Source organism: Erpetoichthys calabaricus, chromosome 10, assembly GCF_900747795.2.
Source record: "Erpetoichthys calabaricus chromosome 10, fErpCal1.3, whole genome shotgun sequence".
Lineage (NCBI taxonomy): Eukaryota > Metazoa > Chordata > Cladistia > Polypteriformes > Polypteridae > Erpetoichthys > Erpetoichthys calabaricus.
In genome coordinates this window covers 47,248,692-47,273,023 of record NC_041403.2, presented here as the reverse complement: position 1 = coordinate 47,273,023, position 24,332 = coordinate 47,248,692, and the positions used below count along the sequence as shown (strand labels likewise).

Here is a 24,332-nt window from a genome sequence, read left to right as displayed (position 1 = left end):
AAGTAATGAACTGGGTTTCATGTATGTTAAATAGTTTCATGCTACATTATTTTCTTTAGGTTTTAACCAAATCTGTATCTTTATTGGTACTTGTTAAGTATATGATACCCATAAAATATCACAGGTGATCATTAGATTCATGTGAAAGTGATGTAACTTATGTCCTGCTTTTGTTTAAGTTGGATTTTGGATTTTAAATATAGGCTGTTACTGATAAGACAATGATCTCTGTAATTTATGAAGGATCATAGCTAGAAACTAGAAGCAAATTTGATAAGAGGATGGGGTTGTTAAAGACAGTATGAATCATTAATATATATATATATATATATATATATATATATATATATATATGGAAGAGAAGGTCTGTGATACGGTTTGCATATTAACAGCTGGAGATCCACAAAGGGAGAAAAAATTAATCATGTATCATAAAGTAGTTTTTATTCCTGAGCTTTCAACCCCTGCCAGGGGTCTTCATCAGAGGATAATGCTTAGACTTACAAGAATCAAAGGCAATATATAGCAAAACATTACGTGGAGGGGGTGGGGTGGCTAAGTCAATGTGATGGAGGGGGGGTATTGGGTGTACAGTTTATTTATTATGAACATGTTCTTCTTAAGTTTGCATATGCTGGATTTATGTCCAAGTGTCTGTTGATGGCGTTGTCATTTGATAGCCAAGATTCGGCCAGCTCTCTGGCACTTTTAGTACTGGCCTTAAATTTTACTTGTACATTGTCCCAGTTAAATGTATGTCCTGTTGATTTAGTATGCGTGTAGATCAATGAAAGCGAGTCCTTTCTTCTGACGCCGTTGCGATGTTCCTGTATACGTGTTGCAATTCTTTTTGAAGTTTGTCCTATGTATACCGCTGAGCAAGAATTGCATGGAATGCTATAAACTGCGTTTCGTGTTTCTGCTATCAATTTCTTGTTTTTAGCATTAAACAGGACCGTGCGCAGATTGTTCGTGGGTTTGTGTGCTATTCTGACGCCTGACTTGGCCAGGATGTGCGCTGTACCTTCAGACACCTTGTGGTGATAAGGGAGTGAGTGCCAGGTGGGGTGGGGGTTCTGATTCAATTCAATTGTTTGCTGAGTTTTTTGGCGTCTTCTGTGTAAGCTCCGATTAATGAATGTTTTTAAGTATCCGTTTGAAGTGAAAAGATGGAAGAGATAGCATCTCTCATTCATTTTTGTTTCCTTCGTATTACAATGGGTGTGGACTCTTCTGAATAGAGTTTTAACACAGCTCCGTTTATGAGATACCGGGTGGTTGCTGGTGAAGTGTAATATCTTGTAATACCCATTACCCATTGTATATATATATATATATATATATATATATATATATATATATATATATATATATATATATATATATATATATATATATATACTTTGCCCTCTGCTTGCTTCGCTCGCCAACCCCTTCCCACCCCCCGCCAGAGCTATGCGCCGTTGTGAAATGTGGGGCTGAATGCATACCAAGGAGACGCGGTTGCTCCTCCAAAACGCCTCTTAAACAGTGATACATTGGGAAACACGTAACAGTTGTTTCTTTTTACCTCCTCTTTGCTCGATCAGATGCTGGCTTGCTGTTGCTGCCGTGCCACATGATCTGCATTTCGTGTGCCGTTTTGAACGTTTAAAAGCCTGTACAGCACCTGAATATTCAATCTCTTTTCGCTGTTCTGTTATTTGACTGAGTAATATTTTCAGTTTGTTTGCGCTAATGTGATCTTCACTCTCATCTTTTGAGATTTTCGAATTTTCCTACTTCCGTTATCTCTAACCTGCTCTTGCTTGTCCGTCTCATGGGAAGTGAAAGTGTCTCTGTGTCTCTCTTCAAAAGATCACGTCTCATCGCAGGAAAAAAGTCTTGTATCGTCACAAGATTTTTTTTATAATAGAGCGATATATATATATATATATATATATATATATATATATATATATATATATATATATATATATATATATATATATATATATATATATATGTGTGTGTGTGTGTGTGTGTATAAAATGGTCATTAGGTCTTTATTTTATGAAGACAAGTAAATGCTTTTATTATATTTTTATTTTTATACACAACATAAATGTACAGAACATGTATATTTAACAAATTGCATTTACATTTAGTGCATGTAAACAGCAGATATATTTAAAATATAACGAGACAACTAATTGAGTATTCCCAAAAATTCTAGTCATTTTTTTATAATTTACATTTATTTATTTGGCTGATGTCCTTATCCAAGGTGACTCACAACATTTATGATATAACTGGTTACATTTCTTTTTGGTTTTCCAGTTGGAGCACAGGCAGGTTAAGTGACTTGAGCAAGGCCACACAATGGCAGTAGCGGGATTTGAATCCACAACCTCAGGACTTGAAGTTCAAAGTCTTAACCACCGCCCCACACTGACTGCCATAACTTTGTAAAGGCAGAACAAAACAATGCAAAGAAATTAAGCCACTTATACAATCTCCTCTTTTTACTCCTGCTCGAATATTTTAAGCCATTTGCATCTTTCATTTCCCAAATTAATTAAATATTACAAAATGAACAGCAGAACAGAAAGGTCTACAGTATATCTCAAGGCTGTCATTATTTTTTTTCTGTATATTAAAGGAAAGATATGCATACTAAACATATTTTTCAATTTCAGATAGTGCCATATATGCCAAAAAATATGTGAAGTGAAATTGGAAATAGGAAAAATGGTATAGGACTCAATGGGTTTACAAATTAATTTAACTAATATTTTGAAATACCCTAAAAAGGAAATATATGAGATCACACAATAAATCTTTAAAAATAGAATAAACTCCACAAATATGCAAAATGTATAATAACCTTGATTTATATGTTAAAAAGAAAAAAGAAATTAGGGTACTGAAAATACTGAATTCTTATTAGAACATAACAGGAATCTAGCACCAAAGGCGGTATAATCTCAGTCACAGACCTTTTTTATATATGAAAGATAAAATTATCCTTTTTGGTCTAATGAATTTAGAACAAGAAAAATCCATCATTATGGATCCAGCATTTGATAGAAATATTGTAGTGATGTGCCACATCAACGCTAGGTGATCTGAAAGAAGAAGGATCATTTTTGTGTGTTTTTAGCTTGCTATGCTAAAAAGGATTGTTTGCTTAATTACTGCAGGATGACAGTCTGTTTTTCATACATTTCCTCTGGCAGCACTAGAGAAAGTGGGTAATTTGCATGATGGTGCACCCAGTTCAAACCATTGAGCATGTTCGATAGCTGGGGTCTAATCACCACTGTCATAATTTCTGATGGTCTTGTCACTGGATGCACTATTACAACAGCATATAATGAACTGGAGAGAAAAATAATTTCAAGGTCAAGTTTAACTACCCTTTTTCCAATTAAATCTTGACTAAGACAATGAGGCCCCACAATGGCCCTGTTGTATGCAACCTGCTTGGAATCCTCTCTAACAGAGATTAATGAGGGTGGGGTCATATACCCTCCAGATTTGTGGCTTTTTACACTAGAAGGAAAAGCCAAGAATACTGTACACAAGAAAGCTTTCAAACAGTTACAATAATTATGTACTAAATTTAAAAAGTTTAAGGATAAGAAAGTTTGCTAGTGTATAATTTGTTTATTGCTAAAATTATGGTTTTTAACATAGAACTTTCAGCCTTAGCCCCTGGGAGCGATGTAGGTGGAGCAAGTGGCAAGAAATACTACAGGGTAATGTATCAATAGAGAAACTGTCATGTTTATATATCAATTCCTTTGTTATGTCTTTTTTGCTTGTATTGTATGCTTTAGTTACTTTTCTTTATATAAATATTGTTATGTAAATTTTGTTAGTTGTCATTGTTCTAACCCGCCAAATTAGCATCACAAAGTCATCCCACCTATGTACATGTCTTTAGACAGTTGGAGGAAATTGGAGCACCCAGAGAAAACCCATGCAGACATACAAACTCCATGCAGAAGAATCTTTGATGCAAACCCTGGTCTCCTTATTGTGAGGCAGCAGTGCTATGACTGCACCACTGTGCCGCCCTTTATTATTTGTCTTGTTATGTATTATATATCAATATTATTTTATTTTGTGATTTTTTTCTATGTGTATATTTTTCTTCTGTCATAATCTTTGTATTTTATGGGAGGATCCCTAAGAGGGTCACACACATTTCATCATTAGGAGGTATGGGTGTAATAGCAAGTCCTTATGGTTCTGTTGGTCTTTGGTTGGTCTCATAAGTATTGTGTTTTCTTTTGCTTTGGTTTATGCAAATCCTTTTGCCTCCTTTTTGATACAAGTTGAGTAGTTTGTTATATACCCTAATGTATTATAATGTATTGTTTGTTAAAAAATATCCTCTTTTATGAAGATTTTATGTGTACATGTCTCTTCTGCAAACTGTGTTTTCATGAATATCCCTCTGTTACGATGTCTTCAATGTTTTTTGGAAGTTTTTGCTCTTGTTTTGAATTTAAAAGCCTGGCCTACCGTATATCATTGCACCACGCAGGTTGCAATGATTGTGTTATGGTTATCACACTTGCCTTTCAGTCAAAAAAATGTGGGTCTGATTCTCACCCATTACGTTGTGTTTTTCTTTACTCCAGCATTTCTCTCACTTTTTTGTCATGACACCAAGCCACACCAGGACTTGCATATTAGTTTTCGAGTTCCAGAAAGAAAAGTCAAGAATACTATATGCAAGGAATAAGCTTTCTAAAAATAAAAATAATCACATACTAAAGTAAAAAAAAAATGTAAGGTTAATAAAGTTTGGTAACATATGATTTGTAATTACTTTTTAATTTTACATTGTTATCACCGATTCAAGGTAACTCAACTGCTACCATGTAATGCTAAACTAGTCATCAGTTGGTGATATTATATACATTTTCTAAATTCTAATAATATAAACAAGTGCAGCTTGTTTCTTGTGCTACAGAGTCTTTACTTCTGAATACTATACACTGTAATTACTGGTTTCTTTTTTTCAAATTATGAAGTTGTAAAATTTTAATAAAGCAATAAATACTTTACCTGCCAGCATTGATAATGGATGAATCAGCTCCAGCACAGATATCCTCTACAATGAATGCATTTTCTTCACAGGACATATTTAGTGATGTGTAATTAGGTTTGCAGACAGTTAGGAAGTATGGAGTTTGATAACCCGTGGATAGCTGAATAATATCAGTGATCAAAGCAGTTGCACACAATCCAAAGACATGGACCCCTAGTAGTGTGAAGCAAAAAATGACAGCATTTTAATTGTTAGATTTTTATACTTTTAAATTAAGATATGAACTCATATTGAAAAATAAACCTAATTCTAAATGTAGTAGTCTAAACCACTATTTAAGATATGTCCCAGTAAGATGGAAGTGATCACCAAAAATATATAAAGACTAAGAAGGCTCATTAGCAAGAACTGAGTGAGATGCAAGGAACACAGTTTCTTCTTTTCTGGAAAGCATAAATGATGAATTATTTCATTCAAAGTGATGAAAAATGATAACAATTTGTTTCTTTCTTACAGTACCAAATTGTTTGATAATTTTAAATAGTAATATATAAGCAGTTAAATGTAGTGTGTAGCCTTCAAGTTAAAAATTATAATAAAATTTACAAAATGTTTAAATCATGATTGCTGTAAGAAATAAAAAGTTATTTTTTAGAAAAACAGAAAATTCTTTTATAGTATTTAAGTGAAATTGGTTATCTAAATTTAGAATGATCAGTGTCTTTATATGTTTTTCTTTTTACTTAAAACAACTGTTGTTGTTAAAATAAATACCCTGAATGGTATATTACTGAATATGAAGCAGATGTTTTATGACATCAGCTGAAAGAAATTAATGTCATCATGGTACAATTTGATTGCTATAAGTATGTCTATAGAAATGCAAACAAAAGCAAGGACAACAGAAACAAAAAGTGAAGAAACAAATAAAAAAATAGGAAAATGCAAATTAAAAAAAATGAAAATACAAATAAAAAGTGAACTTTTCATATTTTTCACATTTCACTTCTGAGTTGTGTCTACCCTTTACAGTCAAAACATAAAAGTATAAAAAGTATTTTAAGGCTCAGAGGTAGGAGAAAATAGTGACAAGGTCCCATTGAAAATATTAGGTGTACATTTCTGGTGTTTGTGAGACTATTGCTGTTCTATTCACATTTTGATTATCCCTTGTACTTGTTACTTCTGTGGATTCTACTCTAATTGCTTAAGAAAACAATGAATAATATTTAAATACTAGACAAAGAGCCCGTTTTGAAAACGTAAGATGAAACGGGCACGAGTTTGTGTCAGCAGTGTATGAAGAACAAATAATAAGTAACGAAGAAGTTGTTTTGTAATGATTGTAGTCCGCTTTACTCATTACTGTACAGGCTTGTATTGTTAGTTGATGAATTTTCCAGGCCTACAGTATAATATTGAATGATGAATGTTCCAGTACAATATGGAATAGTAATAAGTATAAGCACCATAAACCTGATATAGGTGTATTGAATGAATGCGTAATTAGGCCTCGCGCTGTAGTCGAAATCACCTTTCAGGCCTCTAGAGCTTTAATCGAAGTCGCCTTTCTCTTTGAATTTTCGTGGCCGTAAATCCGCCGCCTGCCACGATGTCGGTCTCGTAAGGTTTTTCGGGCAGCTGCGCATTCGACGTGAGTGAGTGAGTGAGTGAGTAGGCTGGCGAATTATATATAAGATGCCATTCTAGTATAACCTCACATCACATAAACAGAAATAAAAAATATCATCATGCTCTGTACATTTTTTTACATTTATATTTCAACAATGTTCCATAACATTTTGATGTTTTAATTCTGTTTTGATATTTTTCATTTCCTCCAAGGTTTTTGTGAATTTTTCTCATGTTCTTTAAGGGCTGTTGTTGGGCATGTGGAGCACAGGCCATGTGAACTATAACACAACATCATAACTTTGGATTAAATCAGGGGTGTTAAACTCAAGGCCCATGCACTGGATTTAGCCCTTGGACCATTTTTGCCTGATTCATCAATATTGAAAACATGTTAAATATGGCTTATGAAGATGGTTAGTTTTCTCAAAGACCCACTTTAATGTTTGTTTCATATATAGATTGTACCTGTATACAATTTAGGCTCATTACATTTACATCTAGCATTAACATAATCTCTACTATCTATACATGTTTGTACCCGCGCAGTAAAGTACATCACAGTTACTGGAGTTTGAATGCAAATAGGCTGCTTGTAATGACCCAACTAGAAAAAATGAAAAGAAGGTTATATGCCACACTTCCATAAAGAATTTGTATGTGTTTGCATGATTCCAAAGAATAATAATAATAATAATAATTCATTACATTTATATAGAATAAACATAAAGGAGATGGTAATTCATTTTCACACATGCCACGGCCACCACTCTGCTCAATTTTTAATGCTGAACAGTTGTAAGGACTGACTGTCCTACCACATTTTAACTGACTGCTACACGATTCAGTTGTCTTTTAAGATGACTCAATGGTTATAAGACAACAGAAAACTCATTTGCATTTCCATTCATGTTAAATGTTATTGCTGTTTCTGACCAATTCCTTATGTGGTCTTTGTGGAGCATAACCAGCACATTTACTATCAGTATGTTGTAAGATCCGATCATGTTGCATGTAAATGTAGGTGTATATGAATGTACTTTGCTTTAGCAACAAATTATGTGCCTAGACTACCACTCTCACCTGACTTTATGCACTAACAAAATTTTTGAATTTCTTGTAGTTTTCCAAAATGTCCAAGAAAAGAAGAGTGAGACACTATTTACTGTATGATTATAATGAGAACAGGTTCCTGTGTGTTTTATGTTTACAGAAAATGTGTCGATACTTGTTTGTTGATACAAATATTCTGGCCCATGTTAGGTATATACAGGGTTATTCTTGTCCCTGAATAAAATTAAGCTTGATACCCATGAATTAAATATTTAATTCTTTGGTGAAGACTTGCAAATTATTTAGTTAGTGAAACAAATATTTATTTACACTTAGTACCTTCCACTCATTTTTGACTATGACTTTTGCCTTACTTTTGGTTTTGTTTGTTACTGTTATTGACTTTCCATATAATCAATGCCTGCCTTTTACAGTACCTTTTTTATGAGCCCTAGGTGTGCTGTCATCTTCTTACTCATTTGAACATCTTAATTAGATCAATTAAACAGTCAGTGTTTCGCCTACAGCAGGTATATGCTGATCTCCATGATTTTGTGAAGTGACCTAGATATGCAACAACATTTTCTTGATGGTGCTTACATATTTAGAGGCATTAACAGAGCCTTCAAAGAATCTCTTCAGTAGGGATTCATTACTTACTCCTCACTCAAAGCCTGATACTAGAAAAACAGTCTAAACAATTACCTACAACAAACATGCTAACAGTTTTAAATGTGTCATCCTTAATCACTAGCATGTTTCAAAATTGCATTTTTAAAGATCCTCCTATTTTTTGTTTTGAATATGTTAGGAAAATAAGGAATTTTTCTTTGTATAAGAGGGGTTATTTTCCATGTTTTCCATGTAGTTGTTGTTCTAATGTTTACAAAAAATGCCTGCATTGAGGCCAAGGAGACATTTTTATTAAATTTCATTCAGATTGTGATTCTAAAGCGCTGATGCAGTTGCTAGTTTGTCTATACCCTTGATATTAGGTTAGCAAAACTATTTGTTCTGTGAGGTTTTGGAATCTTAAACATATAAACAAAATACACATGGAATCATTGAAGTACAGTATCTGATATCTAAAAATTTAGTTCAGTTTTTTTAATAACTTTCAAATCTCCAGTTTGCCATGGGTTGAGATAATAAAAATGCACAGTAGAGGCAGTGACTATAATTTCTATTTTAAAGGCATACAGGAGTTCTGGTGTTATGAATATCTAGTTTTATAAACTTCATGCACCTTCATGCTAGTGTTCTGAAGTATTATTTTTACCCGTATATGATTTCTGAAGGTACTGAATTTAACTTTCAAAATAACTTGTTCTTTTGACATATTTTAAGGATGTTAGAATTAATTTTCATCTTCTGCTACACAGTGTTGGAATTAAGAGGCACCATCATTTTACACATATTTTGTTAGCAATTGCCCTCACATTACTATGCAGAGATGGTCGTAAATGCGTGATGGCTAATATCACAAGAGCAACTGTGTAAAGGTCAGTCTCATTTCCAGATCAACCATTTACAAATTTAAAACAAAAACTTTTGTGTGTTTGTTATATTTAGCTTCTCTGGTTACTGAAATTCTGTATGTGTTTCCACAACACTGAGCTTTGGATAGTGTTCTGGTAATAATGATATCCTGATTTTGAACTTGGCCAATCCTTTGACTCACATCTTATCTCCTGATCTGATATAAAAAATCTCTGCCTCTTCCTTCAATAGCAGAACATCTGGATTTTTAAACATGAACACCTACTTACCTATTGGACTCAACAAAATCAATGTCCTGTCTTGTTACTTATAAATCAGGCCTTTGCTCTTGTATGGTTTTATTTGCGTTATATGACTATTGCTGTAAGGTAATTGTATAGCTCATTTATTTTCTTATGCAATGTTTCATTTTGTGTTTTGGCTATCATTGTAAGGTTTAATGTATTTTTTAATTTTGTTTAGAATATCTGAAAGCCCTAATGATACATGGATTATCATCCTGAAATAAATACTGGATGCATCATTCTGATTTGTCACAAGTTGGATTTTTTGAATAAGGGACCAGAAGATTAAGCTGTCAGTCAAAACTCTCACATGCAAAGACTATGGGCCTCATGCATAACGCAGTGTGCAGAATTCACACTAAAACATAGCATACGAACAAAAATTGAAACGTGTGTACACACAAAAAATTCAGATACACAAAACTGTACATAAGCAAAGCTCCACATACTTCCCTTTATAAATCCCAATCAACGTGAATTGTAATGCACATGTACGCGCCTACAGCCCTACCCCAACTCCTTGCATATTTGAATATGCAAATCAATATAAATAGCCCCTTCCATTAACTGTTTTGTTAAAAGACAATGGTATAAGAATGTATAAAAAAGAAGAATTTCAAAAAAGTCAACATGAAAAAGCGAGTGTCTGAGTGTCATATGGAAACGTATTAAGGACACAAAGAAGAAAATAAAAAAAATAGGGACAGTGAAGAAAAAATGTCTATGTCAAGGTTTAATTTTGAAAATTCCACTTTAATCTCATAGTTCACTTTGTCATTAAAGTAATACATCGTAAACTTCATCTCAAACTCTATGTTAAATTTACTAGAGTTTCTCAAATCTAATTGTAAAATAGCATGTTAAATGCTTTGTATTATATGTGTTCCCTGACCCAGTTGTTAATTGCTACATGCTTCTTAAATGGGCTTCCTCTTACACCAACAGTGGCATGCAGGCAGTGATCACCACACATAATACATTACATTCATGATATTATCTCTCTCTGAACATTTTAGAATACTAAAATGTATACTTGATATTATTTTCATTAAGAAATGTATTAAAAATGTGTTGGCACAGTTGTGCAGCAGTAGTGATGACCTGGCGCCCCCATCCAGGGATTGTTTCTGCCACAAGATGCCTGCTGTGACGCGTGTGACCCTGATTAGAATAATTTATTACAGGAATACTGTGCCTGTCAAATGCACCAACCCCTAATTCATGTCCTTCTGTTTTCTTTCTCCATATAACCAATCACTGCACAATAAGCATCTATAATAAATGGAAAACCAGCTGCAAGCTTAGAATGCTGATTCTTCAAAATGTTTAAAGATCATTGAAAAATCTTTGTTATACATGTTTAATTATTACATCCATCCATCCATCCATCCATCCATCCATCCATCTAGGGTCACATCAGTCGCGAAGTTAACACGAAGTTAACAATTTATATATAAAATGTAATATACATACTTTAATGTATTAGGTCATAAAAATGATATCAAGTATAAATCCTAGTATTCTAACAGCACCCAGCTCCAAGAGGATAGCTCATGGAAATCTAAATCGACTTAGAAGCCAGTCATAATCAACTGTAAATACATGCTCTCTTCTATTGAATTCCTTTATTGCCATTGTCTGGTACAATAAGCTTTAATATGCAACTCCTCTATAAACTCATTTTCCTATTATAATAATAATAATAATATGATAAAAACAATTAAAAATGTACAATATGAAAGCATTGGTACAACATACATGTACATATAGTGCAGATAGTGCAAATGGTTCATAAAATGTCACAAGCTATGTAATATTTCAGTTGTAGTGCAAGTTTACAGTGAGGTAATTGTAATTTTAAGTACAAACAGTTCTACCAGGAGCACTTGATGGACTGATTGAGTACATTTATAGCTCTTGGGATAAAACTGTTTCTGAGCCTTGAGGTCTGTGCAGGATAGGCTCTGAAGTGTTTTCTGGATGGAAAGAGTTCAAATAGGCTGTGGCATGAGAGGAATCCATGTAAATGCTGGTAGCTTTCCTGAGGCAGTGTGTGCTATAAATGTCCTTCAGGGCTGGAAGCTATCCTCTGCTATAAGCTGTAATCCTCTGCACTCTCAACACAACCGGTGCAATTGTGATACCACACACAAATACAAAAAACAGGTTAAAATACTCTCAGTGGTGCACTAAGAGTAACAACGCTAAAGCAACTATGGTGTTTGGAATAGTTTGGCCATTCCATGCACCATTACATTGTTAAAGAATGATTACAATCAAGTGCCTTAAATTTGTAAACGAAATGAAATTAGTTTTGGTGCATTTCATACAGTTCGTGTCTTGGACATGAATCTAAAAAAGAAGACAACAGAAACAGTAGCACTGCTTTGACACTGGGTTCTTCCAGTTTGCAGAACCATTCAGAAAAGTGCGTACGCATGGTGTGAGGCTGCTGTGAAAATGTGCATGGCTTTATGCCAAGATTAATTTTTATACATCTTGAAGAGAGTGTAGAAATGAGCGTACACAGCTTTTTTGTGCATACACACCGTTTATACATGAGACCCTATATCACAATCCTAAATCAAAGTAGAAATTTGAAGCACTACATTTCTAGAGCTTTGAAATCACTTGCCAGAATATGAACTAAAACTGCTTATCATAACACATTCAAGGTGAAGTTATTCTGGATTATTTGTCATAGTTTTTTTCCAGAAGTGTTTAATTTACCTTCACTGTCCTTCCCATATTCTGGATTGAATTAATCTTGTACTGCGCATTGGTTGTAGGGTGTTCCATCAATATTATCTTTCTATGAAGTTTCAGCCAGATTATGTTGTGGAATAACGAGTTTCTATTTTTGCACTTGGATCTCTAATTCAATCGTCTTATAATAGACAATAGACAATACACTGTAAATTTTTTGTAATCCGTTTTTTAATGCTTTACTGTTGTTTCTTGTTTTCCGGTAATTATTTTTCTGGTCTGTTCTTTCATCATAAACAGATCTGTGTATAAATATGAGCCTCTTTGCTTTATTTCCTTTTTTGGTTATTACTGGAGATCTGTTGATTTGACAGTTGTTTTCTCTAAGTGAAAGAAATGATAAGGACAAATTGTGAATTTGGTTTTGTCATTAAAGTTTGCCTTGTGAACTAAATTCAACTGGTATGTGTTACTTCTGCACAAGCTGAATATGCATCTTAAGAATGCTACAGTACTTTTTGTACACACTTTAAAATTGTTTGTGATAGTGTTTATCCTTTAAGATGATATATACTGTAAAACTAACAGTGACACATATAAACAATTTTCTTTCATGTACAAAATACTGTACCAATGAATTCAAAACTTTTACTATAAAAGTTTGAAATAATGCTTGCTTGGTTAACTAAAATTTCAAAAAACATTGTTTCAGAAGATATTGGAAGGACCTTTAATTCCCCTCGTTGTGGCATAATTTTTTCAAAGTGAAAATGTACCTCTTACCTATAAATCTGACAGCCCGTCTGAGGAAGGAGTTGAAGTTGCAGCCTCCTGCATTGATGTTGGCTTCTGATCCAATCCCATTTCTTCTTTTTGATAGGCAGCAGAATAGAATGCCTTCTCCAATCATAATCTGAAGGAACATAAACAATACTGTTCATAATCAGTCTATCTTTTTAGCAATAAATTAAATCTCATTTAAATATAAGTATACATTAACACTGCTTAAGCAGTGGGCTACAATTAATTCTCTTAATACAAACCTTGCACACCTGAAATAGTAAAACCATTTAAATCCAGCAAAATATCTTAGTTTTAAAATTACTACAATATTTGTTAAGAAACACATCTTGTTATCCTTTTAAATACCTCACTTAAGAAATATTATTAAATTACTTTATACTTAAAAAGTGTATTTGCTACTATCCAAAAACATTTACATAGTATCTAGTTTTAAATAAAAATTGCTATGTGGTGAGACAGAGAATCATGGCAGCGCAAGTAAGTAAAACAGTGTACTCAGGCTTGTGGGTGGAAGAGTGCTTCGCTGTGGGATGTTCATTAGGGAGGTGATCTGATTACTTTTTGCATGCAGATATGGTCAGCTCTGCTGCACTTCATTGGAATTCCATTGGTTGACAGTTTAAGCACCTGCACCCACATGGTGTATAAAGTTGAGCCTGAACAGGACTGAAAATGGAAAACAGCCAGAAACAAAAGATGGTGGTTAAAGAGAAGGGATTGTCAGGATCATGACAGAGCCAGTGCAGTATGGGGTGGAGAAAGGTGGTCAGGGAATGAGATGAGCCAGCAGACTATGCTCTAGGGGCAGGGTCACTCCTGCTGAGCACCCAAGGAGCAAGAACGACCAACCACTACAAGGGGTCTCTCATAGAGGCCGAGGGATGGAGGAGGAACAAAGGACCATGCTGTGTGGGGTCCCAACAGATGCTGAGGGAATGCAGCAAGGACATCAGCCAGGTGGGGAATTGACTGCGCCTGTCAAAGGACTTCTCCTCTGGCTGAAAAGCTCCAGAAGGGTAAACAGAGATGTCAATTTAAAAGGAGGCACCAAGGCTTGTGATTGTTTCAAAGAGAAGGTCCAAACTATGTTTTGACCTGTGGATTTTAACCTCTTTTAGATGTATTTATTTAATGGATTTTAACCTCCACCAGTGACACTGTTTATTCATTTATTTGAAAGATGTTTTGCACTGCAATCTGGACACTTTATTGCATTGTAAATAAAAGCACTATTTGCATGTTTTCACCTGCTCAGTTGTTGTGACTCCTCATCGCCAGGCTCATCCTGGTCATGACTATCAACAGACCCAGTTTCAAGAGGGATATGCCAGCTGTGAGCAGCCAGATAATCAAAGGACTAACAACAATCAATGTATATTTCTCCCCTATATCCTTGAACTTTAACCTAGTAGCTAAGGATTTGGAAAATAAACCATTAAGTTTCCGGTTCTATTTTTATATATCGTCTTAACTCTAAATACAGTACCTCAGTTCTATTTTTTCCATTAGTAAGTAAAGCTTCAGGTAAGAAAGGTTCAGGTTGGTTTCCCATTTTGCGTGTAATATGCATTTTCAATTTCAAGCAACAACACGCAAGTATAATGCCCACTGTTTAGAATCTGAATGCGCCATCTACAAAAGCCTACTACAGGACTGCACACTAATGGCATCCTGATATCACTGAAATGATAAAAATGGTGTTTGGAACAACGTAAAATTCTCTTCAGAGATATTTTGCGATGAAAGAAAATATACACCACGTGTATTTGAAATTGAGTCTGTAAGACAGAGGCAACATGATAAACTTATGTCACAAAGAAATGCATTTCACCTTTGTGAAATGATGAGCATATGACATGAAATATGGATAAGAAAATAGACACTCCTCTTTAGTAGTATCAGTGACAATGGAAGCAAGAATAGCTTGAACTGGTGTATCTTGTAAACATTTCTATAAATAACAACACACAACATGAGATGAATGACGAGGTAAGCATTCTCACAAATGCTAAAGTAAGAATGTGAGAAAAATGATTAGGGTGAATCCTAGCAAGATGATATTGACTAACTACAGTAGCTTGCTGCTTAGTAAAGAATATTAGTTAGCTAACTAACTATACCTGCACAGCATGCTAAAATGATCATCCCACAGAATAATGGATTGAACTGCAAATACAACTAGCTGGAACCAGAAGGGCAGTAAGTTTGAAAGCAACTATTCTGGGGATGAAATTTAGCAGCACAAAGGCATGTCACCTCATATTTCTTGCTTTATGTTATCAGGCTAACAGTGTCAAAGTACAGTGGAGACAGTGGGAACATCTGACAGAGGAAACACTGAGAAAACAAACTCATGAAATTTCTAGGTCAGTCTAGCCACAGGTAATTGTTTGGGGCTTTGAACTACAAATGATCCCACAGAGAACATTAAAAGCCCCTATCAGTCTTCAGTATGGTGAGCTTGGATTTGGCTACTGAGTGTTGTCAGGGATTGCCTGGTGGTTAGGAATAACCTATTAAACAAATCTGCATTAACTGCAGTATAAAAATGGCATCATAAGCGATTCTGAGATGGCAGTAAATGGTATTGTATATGCAGAAGAATGTGGTGAGAAACTGGTTTGTGTAATGCAAATATAGCTACACTATACAGTATTTGCTAAACAACAAATGCAGCACCCTGAGGCGCTTGTGCTAATCGCTGGAGACTTTAACCATGTGATGCTGGACAAAACATTACCTGCCTTCTCCCAGTATGTGGATTGTAACACTCGGGGAAATAGGACTATTGACCTACTGTATGCAAATGTTAAAAGACACATACAGCACCACCCCACTGCCTGCGCTTGGGAAAGCAGATCATAACCTGGTTCTGCTTCAGCCTCACTACAAACCAAGAGTGAGGGAGCTACCTACAACCACACGCTCATTCAGGAAGTGGTCCCCTGAGGCAGAGCAGGCTCTGAGAGACTGCTTTGGAATTACAGACTGGGATATCCTGCAGGGATCATATAGTGAGAACATTGAGGAGATTGTTGACTGCACTACTGACTACATCAACTTCTGCATGGACATTGTAGTTCCAGTAAGAACAGTACGCTGCTATGCTAACAACAAGCCATGGATTACAAGTGATATCAAGGGCCCTTTGAACCAGAAGAAAAGGGCTTTTAAAGGCGGTGATCAGCATGAGCTCAAGCGAAGGAACTCTGAGTCCAGCTCAGGGTGGTGAAAGAGCAGTACAGGAGAAAGCTGGAGCAGAAGTTGCAGAATAACAGCATGAAGGAAGTGTGGGATGGGATGAAGATCATCACTGGCTGCAGTTCGAAGCGGGGTGCCACCATCAAGAGAGATGTGGTGAGAGCAAACCAGATGAACAACTTCTTTAACAGGTTTCACCACCCTAACCCACTATCACCTCGGAGTACTGCACCTTCCACCCATCCTTCTGCTGATACCAGCATAGGAGAGAGTTTCTCCTCACCCAAAATTACAGCAGCCCAGGTAAGCAGAGAGCTGAGGAGACTTTGTGCCAGCAAAGCAGTGGGTCCAGATGGAGTATCGCCACGACTGCTGAAGTCCTGTGCATTGGAGCTGGGGAGTCCTCTACAACGCATCTTTAACCTGAGCCTGGAACAGGGGAGAGTCCCGAGGCTTTGGAAAACATCTTGCATCATCATGACTTCTGGCCTGTCGCTCTGACATCACATGTGGTGAAGACCATGGAGCGGCTGCTGCTTCACCACCTGAGGCCACAGGTCCGCCACGCCCTTGACCCTCTGCAGTTCGCATACCAGGAGAAGGTGGAAGCGGAGGATGCCATCATCTATATGCTACACCGATCCCTCTCCCACTTGGACAGAGGGAGTGGTGCTGTAAGAATTATGTTTCTGAACTTCTCTAGTGCCTTCAACACCATCCATCCTCTGCTCCTTAGGGACAAGCTGACAGAGATGGGAGTACAGTAGATTCATACCTGGTGGCATAGATCGTGGACTATCTTACAGACAGACCTCGGTATGTGCGTCTCAGGAACTGCAGGTCTGACATTGTGGCCAGCAACACAGGAGCGCGGCAGGGGACTGTACTTTCTCTGGTCCTGTTCAGCCTATATACATCGGACTTCCAATACAACTCGGAGTCCTGCCACGTGCAAAAGTTCGCTGATGACACTGCCATCATGGGCTGCATCAGGAGAGGGCAGGAGGAGGAGTATAGGAACCTAATCAAGGACTTTGTTAAATGGTGCGACTCAAACCACCTACAACTGAACACCAGCAAAACCAAAGAGCTGGTGGTGGATTTTAGGAGGACCAGGCCCCTTATGGACCCCATGATCATCAGAGGTTACTGTGTGCAGAGGGTGCAGACCTATAAATACCTGGGAGTGGAGCTGGGTGATAAATTGGACTGGACTGCCAATAATGATGCTCTGTGCAAGAGAGGACAGAGCCGACTATACTTCCTTAGAAGGCTGGTGTCTTTCAACATCTGCAATAAGATGCTGCAGATGTTCTATCAGACGGTTGTGGCGAGTGCCCTCTTCTACGCGGTGGTGTGCTGGGGAGGCAGCATAAATAAGAGGGACGCCTCACGCCTGGACTAACTGGTGAGGAAGGCAGGCTCTATTGTAGGCACGGAGCTGGACAGTTTGATATCCGTGGCAGAGCGACAGGCGCTGAGCAGGCTCCTGTCAATCATGGAGAATCCACTGCATCCACTAAACAGTATCATCTCATCTCATATCATATCATCTGCTGTCACTGTCCTGCTCCACTGACAGACTGAGGAGATCGTTCCTCACCCACACTATGCGACTCTTTAATTCCACTCGGGTGGTAAACGTTAACATTATGCAAAATTATTGTCTGTTATACCTGCATTTTTATCACTCTTTAATTTAATATTGTTTTTTATCAATATGCTGCTGCTGGAGTATGTGAATTTCCCCTTGGGATTAATAAAGTATCTATCTATCTATCTATCTATCTATCTATCTATCTATCTATCTATCTATCTATCTATCTATCTATCTATCTATCTATCTATCTATCTATCTATCTATCTATCTATCTATCTATCTATCTATCTATCTATCTATCTATCTATCTATCTATCTATCTATCTATCTATCTATCTATTACACACCCCTTTCCAGCGACTTTATGACCCCCCATGCTCTCCCAATCCATCTACTGACTTCATAGGAAGAGTCTCCAGCTACATGAATGTCACTGCCAAGGTAAGTAAACCTCTCGACAAGGTTGACACTCTCTCTGCAAACAGACACACTGCTGTGCTCAAGAGGTCATTAAAGGCCTGGATTTTGTTTTTTATCCAGGACACTCGCAAACCCAGACACTCAGAAAGCATCACTTCAAGAAAGGCCCACAGAATCAACAAGCTAATTAAAAGGCAGTCTCAGTTATTGGATGCACTCTGGATCCCCTGGTGGTTGTAGCAAAGAAAAGAATTAAAATAAAACTGGATGCCATTATGAACAATGAAGCACATCCTCTTTTGGGTATACAAACACTGAGTACTTTCAGCCTACAAATTATTCAGCAGAAGTGTGTCAAGAAACGCCAATGGTGATCATTTATAGCAATACATGTGCATGATGCCTCACTGGGACTGTGAAAGCCAAATTAGAACTTTTCTTTCTTTTGAATTTTCTTACTTTACAGTCATTCCAATGTGTGTTCAGACCGAACTGTGTGTGTGTATAAATGTATTTATTTACTTACTTGCTTATCTATCTATTTATGTGTTTATTTATTTAAAGAGCTTCTTGTAAAAAGACAAATTTCCCCCTGGGGACAAATAAAGTTCTATCTATCTAAGTCTTTCCTGATATAGACCTTCTAGGGTTCTGTTCATGCCTTTCAGGTGATGTTGTCAGGACAGACTTCAGTCCTAAACTGAATGAAGCTGATTTACCATAGAGACTGACTAATGTGTGGTGGAAAACTAGCATGACAGATTGGCTTGAAAGAAATTATGAAATTACAAGTATCATATATATAAGGATTCCATAATACAAGAACATAAGCACTATCTCTAATTATAAATTATCTAGTTTTAAAATGCAGTTAAGCATGATAGGCACCTTCTACTTAATATAACACTCGATCAGACCATCAACAAACAAACACGTAACAAAAATTATCTTGCTAAATTTCACTGTTGTATTTTATGTGTGCTCACGTACAGACTGTGTGTGTGGTACGGCAGCTGGACTTCCTCAGAAAGGAAAGCTCTCCACAGGGTCGTCAGGACAGCGGAGAGAACAATTGGTTGTACCCTCCTCACTCTGGAACAAATCTACACCTCCCGATGCCGCAAAAAAGCAATAGACATTTCACAGGATTCATCACATCCCGGTCATTGCCTCTTCCAGCTTTTGCCATCGGGCAAGAGATACAGAGCAATGAAAACCAGGACAAACCGCCTTAAAAACAGCTTTTATCCAAAAGCAATCATGGCCCTGAACTCAGAATAAAACTGCTCCATATCATTCTCCCAATGTGCAATATAGGCCTTAAGTCAACCAGTGCAATTTGTATATATAACAAGTGCAATTTGTTTATTTTGTAAAGTACTTTTATTACGATTCAGTTTGTTATTATTTTCTCTCTTCTTGTCTTTTTAACTCTTATGCCTCACACTGAGTCAACTGCACCTTCAATTTCTTTATTCCGTTGTAAAAGTGACAATGACAATAAACATCTATCTATCTATCTATCTATCTATCTATCTATCTATCTATCTATCTATCTATCTATCTATCTATCTATCTATCTATCTATCTATCTATCTATCTATCTATCTATCTATCTATCTATCTATCTATCACACACCCCTTTCCAGCGACCTTATGACCCCCATGCTCTCCCAATCCATCTACTGACTTCATTGGAAGAGTCACCAGAGACATGAATGTCACTGCCAAGGTAAGTAAACCTCTCGACAAGGTTGACACTCTCTCTGCAAACAGACACACTGCTGATGGCTGTGCCCAAGAGGTCATTAAAGGCCTGGATTTTGTTTTTTATCCAGGACACTCGCAAACCTAGACACTCAGACTCCTCACTCAGTCTCTTGAGAGCCTCCATTGACTCCGCGAAGATCACAGCATCGTCAGCAAAGTCAAGATCTGTGAATCTTTCAGATGCCCCACAGTCACTGGACCCCATGACCTTGCCCAACACCCAGTCCATACAAGCAATAAACAGAGTAGGAGCAAGAACACACCCCTGACGAACCCCAGAATCAACTGGGAAAAACGCAGAGGTTCTGCCTCCACTTTGCACAGCACTCACAGTACCAGTTTACAGGCCGGCCATGATATCCTGCAACGACAAGGGGATCCTGCGAAACCTCAGGATGTCCCACAGGGCAGCTCGATCAACTGAGTTGAAGGGTTTACGAAAATCGACAAAGGCTGCAAAGAAACTTTGCCGATATTCGCATTTGCGCTCCATGAGAACCCTCAGTGCTAGGATGCGGTCGATGGTAGACTTCTTAGGCATAAAGCCAGACTGTTCCGGTCGCTGGTAGGTGAGCAAGTGATCACGGATCCTATTCAGGACGACCCTAGCAAGGACCTTACCCAGCACCGAGAGCAGTGTTATCCCCCTATATTTGCTGCAATCCAGACGAGCACCCTTACCTTTCCCCAGATAGGGACGACAAGTCCCATTTTTCAGTCAGTTGGGATGATGCCAGTCTCCCAAATGGAAGCAAGGATTGCTTGCAATGCCAGGAGGACAGCCTTACCACCTGCCTGGAGAAGTTCACCCTGGATACCACAGATCCCTTCAGCCTTTCCTCACCCTCAGCTGGTTTACCACCTGTGCAATCTCAGTGAGATTGGGTGGTTCACAGCTAATTAGAGGATCAGCCTCAAGGATCGTGGACCCAGAGATATCCAACATCCTAGCCAGAGGATCACCTTTGAACAATTGCTCAAAGTAGCCAGCCCAGCGGGTCACAACTGCAGTGTTATCCATAAGGACCGTTCCATCAGCCGCCCTGACTGCAACTCTCCGAGGAACAGATTCGGATGTGCGTAATGCTGCGATTCCTCTGTAAGCAGGATGTGTGTCGCTAAACCACAGATGGTGTGTCACTTGCTCACAGATTCCTCTAACAAATGGCTCTTTATCTGCCCTCAGAGCTCTTGCAGCCGTCCTTCTCAGTTCCCGGTACAGACCAGAGTTGCCATTGAGCCATGCACTGCAACTCCTCTCGATGATATCCAGGGTGCCCTGTGAGATGAAACACATCCTTCTGGGAACACGGGTAACATCAACACAACCCTCAGCAACCTTCAAGGTCTTGTCACGGAAGGTCTCCCACATCACATTAGGATCGGCAGTTGCACCCAAATCTGCAAGTTCCTCACACAAACTGCGTGCAAACTCATTAGAAACAGCCTGGTCTTGGAGTCTGGCCAAGTCCAGGCTCATTTTCCTAGTACAGTGGAACGTCTCGGTACACGTACAAATCGGTTTACGACCAAAAAGTTAGCCAAACTTTTGCCTCGGTTCACGACCACACACTTGGTATATGAACATGCCAATTTCCCTTTCGGTTTGTACATGTTCAGTCTCTCCCTGTGCATTTCCTGTGCAGCACCACACACACACACACACAGGCAGTGCGAGAGAGAGAGAGAGCACACACACAGGCAGCGTGAGAGAGAGAACTGGACACATAAGGTAGGAAGGCAGTTAAAGAATGCACTGGGCTTGATTTTGTTTTCACTTCTGTTTACAGTGATCAGTTCATAGTGTGCATTGTTGCAATGTTACTTTTTTTGGTGGTTTATTAAATTACGGATTTTTTCAAATGTTCATTTTTTCCCTGTGCTTAAAACTCATTAAAAAAAAGTGTTTTTAGCCAGCGGTTGGTAGCACTATAGCGCGAACTATTGCAGTGTTAGTTTTCTCTGTTGTTCAATGTTTTCTCAGTGTTATTCAATGTTTTTACATTTAGTTTACTATTATGCTGTGCATTCTATGGTTTAATTAAATATATTTGTGCTTAAAAACTTAAAAAATATATATATTTACATACAGTTTGTTTGGTCTGGAACGGATTAATTGTATTTACATACAATCCTATGGGGGAAATTGCTTCGGTTCACGACCAAATCGGTTTACGACCAGAGATTTGGAATGAATTATGGTCGTGAACCGAGGTTCCACTGTACATGGTAACCTACTGGACCTAAGCTGGATTCTAAGAGTAGCAACAACAAGTCTGTGGTCAGAATTCACAAGCTGGGCACTTCTGTAGACTCTGCAGTTTTGCAAGAGCCTCCAGCATCTGCCCACGAGGATGTGATCGATCTCCTTCACCGCACCACCAGTATTGGAGTACTAAGTCCAACGATGCGGTTCTGGGCGCTGGAACCAGGATCCAGCAATTAGCAACCCCTGACCTTTTGCAAAGTCAAGGAACATGGAGCGACTTTCGTCACGGTCACCAGACTCATGGGGACCGAGACAATCCTCATAGCCAGCCCTGTCAGTGCTAGTGGCTGCATTGAAGTCACCCATGACCAGAGGAATGTCACCTCGTGGGCACCCATCAACCACAGAGCGAAGCTGCGAATAAAATGTCTCCCTCACCGAGACATCACTCACCGCGATTGCAGCATACACTGAGACAACAGACAAGGCACCCAGGGAGTACCGTAATCTGATTCTCATAATACACTCATAGAAAGGAGTGACATCGGACACCATCGGAAGAATCCAATCCGCTACAGCAACAGCTACTCCCCGAGTATAACAGCCATCAGAGCGACCAGACCAATAAAAGGTGTATCCATCTACAGATATCTGGCCAGTCCCTGGTCTGCGCACCTCAGAGTGCCACCACTGAAATGCAGAGTTTACGCAGCTCCTCCGACAGTAGAGGAAGATGATCATCTTGCCGGACAGACAAGATGTTCCATGCGCCTACCCGTATGGGCCTCCTCAAATTGGGAACCGAGTGCTGCCGTGCAGCGGGCGACGCCTCAGCACCACACCAGTTTCAATCCCCAACAGACCTGACCCCATTGGCTCTCCAACGGTTTCAACTCTTCCAGGGATGGGGCTCCCAGGGGCTTTCCCCCATCCTCTTCATGATGCGAGCAGCCTTCCTATTGGCGGCTGCAGCAGAGCTACTCCCACAGAGAGCAAAAAAGAGTCCTTTCTGTTGTCTTGGAGCTACGTGAAGTTTTTTTTTATGGTGGCTGGAGTGCCAATCCTGCCACCAACCCCCATGACCTGCAAGTTAGAGGACCGCTTGCAGGGCTGGATGCAGTTTAACGTCATACTTTTTACCTGGGAGAATTTTTCTCTGGCTATCACAGATATCCTTCTATCTTTCACATGCATGTTAGAGTGACTGAAGACACTGAATTGGCCTCATATAAGGAGAAAAGCTATGTAAAGCTATATAACCAATACTCTCAGAACAATGTATTTTGTATTGTGCTAATAATACATTTTCCTCTACTTAAGAGAAAACCTTAAAACCTTAAAAACACATAATTAATGAAATAATAAAAGAGCAAAGTAAATAAATAAATCCTAGTTATGCTGCATTTTTTAAAATTAAACTTGGAAATTCTAGATTTATTTTTAATAAGCATTGTACAGTATTTTTGAACCAACCAATAACTTATTCTGCCAAACTGTAAATTAATCAGTATGATTATTGGAGTGGATCTACTAATGAAGTTTAAGCTTCAGAGTCCTTAATCCTGGAGGGGCCCCAGAAGTGACTATGGTCCACTTTGCTTAAACATTTTGGGTGTCTGCTATTTGAGAGGGGTTTTTAAAACCCCCATATGCAGTGCTTAAATAAAAATAATTAAAAAAAACTGTAGTAATCTGTCATGGAACAATCCCACTGAAGAAGACAACAGTGATTACCTAGGCCTTGTTGCAAAGGGGCCCCCAATAACAGTTCAAGCTTGAGGGTCCCAAAAATGTAGGTCCGTCACTGATGATCACAGCTTGGATAATGCCAAGTAAGTTGCAACTTTCTATGTTTTCTGTTATAGCTTTAGCTATTGGATATCAAAATAATTTATACTTAAAAATGTTCATCATTTTGTGTTCTTCCCATTTTGTCCTTAATATGAAAATTTGTAATACTGCATATAGCTAACTATACATATTTTAGGTAAACTGTAATCACATAGTGGAGATTCATGATGGTCAGTTCAAATTAAAAAAAGTAAACTAAATAAATGTTATTGGTATAGAAGCATAAAATTAGTAGAACATTGCTTTTATGGCAGTAAA

At 37.9% G+C, this 24,332-nt stretch overlaps 1 protein-coding gene across 1 annotated transcript in view; it reads right to left on the bottom strand.

Moving 5' to 3' along the window:
• The window catches only part of LOC114658972 (phospholipid phosphatase-related protein type 4-like), a 113,196-nt gene that overhangs the window by 17,680 nt on the left and 71,184 nt on the right, over positions 1 to 24,332 (bottom strand). The window contains exons 3-4 of the mRNA XM_028811126.2: positions 13,003 to 13,132; positions 5,062 to 5,257 (exon numbers count right to left, since the gene is read on the bottom strand). Of these exons, the coding sequence (XP_028666959.1) occupies positions 5,062 to 5,257; positions 13,003 to 13,132 (326 nt within the window). The remainder of the gene's footprint in view (positions 1 to 5,061; positions 5,258 to 13,002; positions 13,133 to 24,332) is intronic.